The sequence below is a fragment of the Hipposideros armiger genome, unplaced genomic scaffold (assembly GCF_001890085.2).
Source record: "Hipposideros armiger isolate ML-2016 unplaced genomic scaffold, ASM189008v1 scaffold_232, whole genome shotgun sequence".
NCBI lineage: Eukaryota > Metazoa > Chordata > Mammalia > Chiroptera > Hipposideridae > Hipposideros > Hipposideros armiger.
In genome coordinates, this window is record NW_017731582.1 from 2,275,783 (window position 1) to 2,281,541 (window position 5,759).

The 5,759-nt window shown below is 40.7% G+C and overlaps 1 protein-coding gene across 1 annotated transcript in view; it reads left to right on the forward strand.

The window, feature by feature from the left end:
• FBXO42 (F-box protein 42) overlaps window positions 1-5,759 on the forward strand; it is a 97,010-nt gene that overhangs the window by 81,486 nt on the left and 9,765 nt on the right. Inside the window, exon 5 of the mRNA XM_019654849.1 lies at window positions 2,661-2,814. Coding sequence (XP_019510394.1) covers window positions 2,661-2,814 — 154 coding nt within the window. The remainder of the gene's footprint in view (window positions 1-2,660; window positions 2,815-5,759) is intronic.

The window sequence follows — 5,759 nt, forward strand, 5'->3', positions numbered from 1 at the left end:
TTGTCACTGACCCCAGCTTACCTTTCCTTGGAGAGTCTGGAGAACAAGTAAAGGGTCCTGCAGTAGAAGCAAAGAATGACCCAGAGCCTTGTGGAGAAAGAGGTCCTAAGAATAGACTGCTCAGTTGACTTGACTTATCTCTGTCTACTCTAGGCCTGTGGCTTACCTAATTAATTAAGATTTAAGAAAGAGCTTTTTCAGCTTTGAAACACTCAGACCTTTTAAAGTGTCTGAAGTGTTTGTGGCAACACTCAGAAGGAATGTATCTGTATGCATGGAGAGCAGTTTGATATAAAGGTTAAGAGAATGGTATTTACATTGAGACTAAATGGTTTGGAATCCGGGCCCCGCCACTTACTAGCTCTGTGAACTTGGGAAAGTTACTTAAATGAGCTGTGCTTCAGTATTCTCATCTGTAAAATGGGAATAAAACTAGGAGTTCGGGAAGGATTAAATTAGTATACATGCAAAGTACTTAGGAAGTTGCCTAGCATATAATAAATTCTCAATAAATATTAGTCATCCTTGTTAGTAGTCATTATAAGTAGCAGTAATTGTTCGTTTCTCTTAAATCAATCACGTCACCCATTCACCCCTACAACCTTCCCCATACCCCCTAACCATAGGCACAGTTTATGAATTTAAAATCCTTTATCTAAAGTAGAACTTTCTGTAATGATGGAAAGTGTTCTGTATCTGTGTTCTCCAGTTGGGTAGCCACCAGCAACACGTGGCTCATTGTAGCTGTGTTGGACTGTGCAGGCCTAAAGCATAGCCTTTCCTCAGGCTTGATTGTATATATCACATTTTACCAGCACTCTTTAATTCTATGAACAGTTTTTCTCCTTAAGAGATGTGTATTCTTATACTACATTTGTAATCTCTTTGAACCCAGAACTGGTAAACATTGTCTTGCCTTGCCTCATAAAATATTGATAATTTGTTTTAAAAGATGTTACAGGAAACACAGAGTTTGCATGAAAGAGCGAACCCAAACTAGTCTTATCATGTTAACCATTGTGTTTTGTTTCCAAATCACGTTTGATGTATTTGATTTACCTTGCTGGGACTTGGATGACTTCTTTTCATATCTTCTGCTGTCAGTTACAATTTTATTTCCATTGTTCTTTCTTGAGCGAGTTATTCTGCAAGGAATACTCTAACCATATACTAGTAGTGAAATATGTCCACCAGTTCAGTTCTGTTTTCATAAACTGCCATGTAGATAGCACTACCATCAGATAGATGTCTGTGACTAATTGATCTGGCATTAACTTCATATTAATTTGCTTTAAGAATAATAATAATACCAGGCACTGCCCTAAATGCATTACATGATTTAACTCACTTAAGCTTCACAACCACTTTATGAGGCAGGTTCTGTTGTTATTCCATTTAATAGATATGAAAACTGAGGCAGGAAACTGGCCTGAGATTCATGGCAGGGCTGAGATCTGACTCCAGGCAGGCTGGCTTCAGAGCTGTGGTTTAACTATAGTTCCTTAAGTTAGACCTTTGGTGCTAATTGTGTTTTGGAATTCAGAATTTTTCAAATTTTAGAACAGGAAGATGATGTATATACCTTTATAATACCTCTACCTCTGGTGGAGTCTAGAGCAGCACCTTCTAATCAAACTTAACTACTCTTCCTACAGCAACACATGGGAATACTCACACTAAGCAGATTAAACAAAGACTATTCAGAGCCTTGTTTCAGGTCAAGTTTTGTGGCCAAATGAGTTTTGAAAATAATGGGTTTTCAGAACTCTGAGGATTTTGGAATTTCAGAGAAGGGATTGAGAATCTTCTGTATATAGTCCCTCACAGAGGTCTTCATCAAATGGAGTGAGTTTTGGTGAGATGCCGGAAAGGAGAGTTGCATTGAATTCGTATTTCTCACTTTCAACAAGTTTTTCAGCATAAGCCAGATTTCTGTTGCTTCAAAATTTGGTCAACATAGATAGCTCAGAGGTGCAGTCTGGAGGGCCTTAGTAGCCACGCTTGGTGTAAGGCCTGCAATTTCACTGGAATGCCTTCGTGTCGAGCCTTGAAATCTGCTCTCATTTGTGTTAGTGAGGCCCGTAGCTAAGGGCCTGGAGGTTGCTATGGTAACATTTCACTCATAGGATAAATGAGAACTGCATTTTGCCTCCTCTTATTTTTACCTATGTTTGGTAGCAGTTCTTTTTAAGTGGCATCCAGGTGTCTAGCCTCTCTCTATACTCATCCCTGGGTCCCTCACATTCTGTCCTTTGTGATCTCTGTTAAGCTTATTAAAGGGATGGGCAAGAGAATCAACATTGAACACCTACTATGTGCCCGGCACTGTGCTAGGTGCTTTGAGTGTATTATTTAACATGCAAAACAGCCTTTGAGATAAGTATTCTCATCCCTAATTTCATGTGAGCGAACTAGGCCTGAGAGAGGCCAAGTAACTCTCCTCAAACTCAGGTTTCTCTGTTTTAATTATAAAACATGTATAGATTGGTTTTCTCTCAGGTCTGCAAACCCAGTTTTGTCTCTCCGTTTCCCTTATGCTTTATATTGTAGTGTTGGTTTCTGTTTTGTCACCCTTCCAGGGATAGGTGATCTATAGACAGCCTACCTATGGCTTGTCGTGAGACCCCAAATCCTAACCATGCTGTTATGCCTTCTCCCAGGGTCCTATCCTTCCCCCAAAGCTGGAGCCACTCTGGTCGTGTACAAGGACCTGCTGGTGCTGTTTGGTGGCTGGACGAGGCCAAGCCCTTATCCCCTACACCAACCAGAGAGATTCTTTGATGAAATACACACGTACTCACCCTCTAAAAACTGGTAAGCCACAAAGATAAGATGTTTTCAACCCAGAATAAAAGATTTTAAATGAATGGATTCCTTATCTTCCTTTTGTGTCCAGAAATCTTGAGAACTTGATGAAAGCTGTAGACTCTTTTCCCAGAAAAAAAAATTTTACATATACACAGATTTTGCCTACAGTTTCAGAGGGTTTCCAGGACCCTGTTAAAACCTGAAGAACCTTTATTCCAAAGAGAAAAAGTGGAAGGGATTTATTCCTCTCCCGAGAAAAGTGAATGAGCCAGGTGAAGATCAGGGGGCCCTTCAGCTTTGGCTGCTGACTCCCCGGGCGTGCTGCCATCCTGATGGTTCCGTACTCCCTGCTCTGTCCCCAAGACCGACTCCCAGTTGTTTTTCAAACATGTCTTTTTTAAATGACCGAAACCCCTGTTCCTTGTTATGGACTACTTGGTACAGGGCTCTTGGCAGCTGCTGCTCATCAGGACTGTAACAGAAGTAGCCAGTGGTGCTCCTTCAGCAATTAGGCGGAAGCAGCAAAGAAGCCGTGATGGAGTCCCTGGTCATTGTCTTCTAATCTCGCCACTCTGCCTCCAAGGCAGCGTGCAGATGGACAACTTGAAAACGAATGCACCTGTAGCAGTTTTGTGGGAAAGGCATAAACACCTTATGCCATCCTCCATTTACTATTCTCATAGTATCTCTGCTGAGGGTGACAGGATTGTCATTTTAATGGATGCCTACTTACTGTTTTCCACCTTAAATACATACGACCAGAAGCAGATGGTGCTGACTTCTTGACTTCCTCCTGTCTTTTTNGTCCTCCACAACTAGACTGAAGAACAAAAACGACAGCAACTTGTCTGTTCCCCTTCCCCTAATTCCCCAGTACTGTTCCCATCCCCCCAATTATCCAATAAAAAAAAAAATCTTTAAAAAAAAAAAAAAGAGTACGAGCTCTGAGCAACAGGGCCACCAGTTCAATTCCCATATGGGCCAGTGACTCTGCACCCGAGCTGAGCTGCCGTTAAGCTGCCAACAGGTGGCAGGATGGCTTAGCTGGTATAACAAGACTGCCTGTTCAATGGTGGGTTACGCCCGCCCGCAACTAAGACTGAATTGGGCACCTTGAGCTGAGCTGCCGCCCGGATGGCTCAGTGGATAGAGCGTGTGCTCTTAACAACAAGGCTGCCAGTTTGACTCCGCATGGGATGGTAGCTATGCCCACCCGCAACTAAGACTGAACACAGCACCTTGAGCTTAGAGGCCACGAGCTGCCAACAGGAAGCCAGATGGTGACTGGCGCCCTCCACAACGAAGATTGAAGAACAGTAACTTGGCTGGTCCCCTTCCTCAATTCCCTAACACTGTTCCCCTTACCCAACTCTCCAGTTAAAATAAATAAATAAATAAATAAATAAATAAATAAATAAATAAATAAATAAGTAAATGCTACTGTCTAGTAGAGAGGTTGGCAACCTTTTAAAAAAAAAAAGTTTGATATGGGCACATTTTGTCCTGTGGTGTTTGGTGAGAAACTGCATGGGAGGGACACCCTTTCTTCCTCCACTTTTCCCAGTGGCCTCATCATTTTGAAGGCGGGCCAAGAAATGTCCTAATAAGTGTAAAACCTTCATTTATAAGTTTTCTTGAAGAAAGGGTATTTATTTCATATGTCACCATGATGGTGATGGATGGGCCTTTTAACAATGGAGATTCTACTGATGTCAGAGTACCCTATATTGTACAACATTTCCAATGACTCAGTCTCTAATGTGGTAGGTGGGTGTGTTTTAATAAAAATTTGTTAAACAACGATGTCATATCATTCGAGATAGCCTGTGAACGAACTGCATGCACATAGGTGCAATTCTTCAAACTTGAGGACCTGACATGTTATCTAGGGCCATTCCATATCTAAATTAGTTGTTTACCTTGCCTAGTAATATATGGTGATGTTTTGTGGTTTTTTTTAAAGAAAGTTTATAGGTACTGGGAGATTATAAGTAAAAAACATTTAAATAGCTTACTTTTCTTAGGACTTTAAAACAATGAATAAAGGTATGTAATTTTAACACGAGTTTTCTTGTTTTTTTCTCAAAATTCTAGTAAAGATTTATTGTTTGTTTTTTGGAACTCCACTTGGCTAAAGAGACTATTTACGATATAAAAATTGCCACGGTTCATTGTCCTCTGCGGTATCTGAGCTCACCATAAATGTAATTCATTTGCTTTGTGGATCTTGCATTAAGATAATTAGAAGGAGAGTTAAAGATTCTCTGCTTTAAAGAAATTCAAAATATAAAATATGTAGATTTTTGAAAGTGATAAAAGTAGGGACTCTTTATGAAGGCTTCATGATATTGATTTAAAGTAACAAGAATATAAAAGTATCTGATTTGCAACAAATAATGCAAACATTATATGCATAATTGGGTCATAGAAAATTTGGTACACCTGTGTCTTTGCCCTCTTTTGCTGAATTAGCTGTATAGAGACTGTATGTTGAATTCTGCGCCCTCTCTCCCTCCTGCTTCATTTGTTCTTGTATGGTAACTTTTTCTTACATTTCTTACAAATGGAGGTGGAGAAGCACGATTAACTATTTAAGTTTTAGTGTGTGATCCTACTTAGTTGTGGAGATATTTAAGTAAAGATGCTGAAGTTAAAGCTTCTATTTGTGACATAAAACCGACCTTGGAAATGCTGGATGAGGGAGTTCCCCCACTCTCTGGGATAAGTAGGAGAGATTTTGGCTTTCTAAAATACAAAGGTATTTGGGAAGTCATTTTGGAAAGCACTTACCTAAAATAACTCGTAAAGGGGCCGGCCAAATGGCTCTGTTGGTTAAGAGCATGAGCTCTGAGCAATAGGGTCACCAGTTCGATTCCCACATGGGCCAGTGACGCTGCGCCCAAGCTGAGCTGCTGCTGAGCTGCCAACAGGTGGCAGGATGGCTCAGCTGG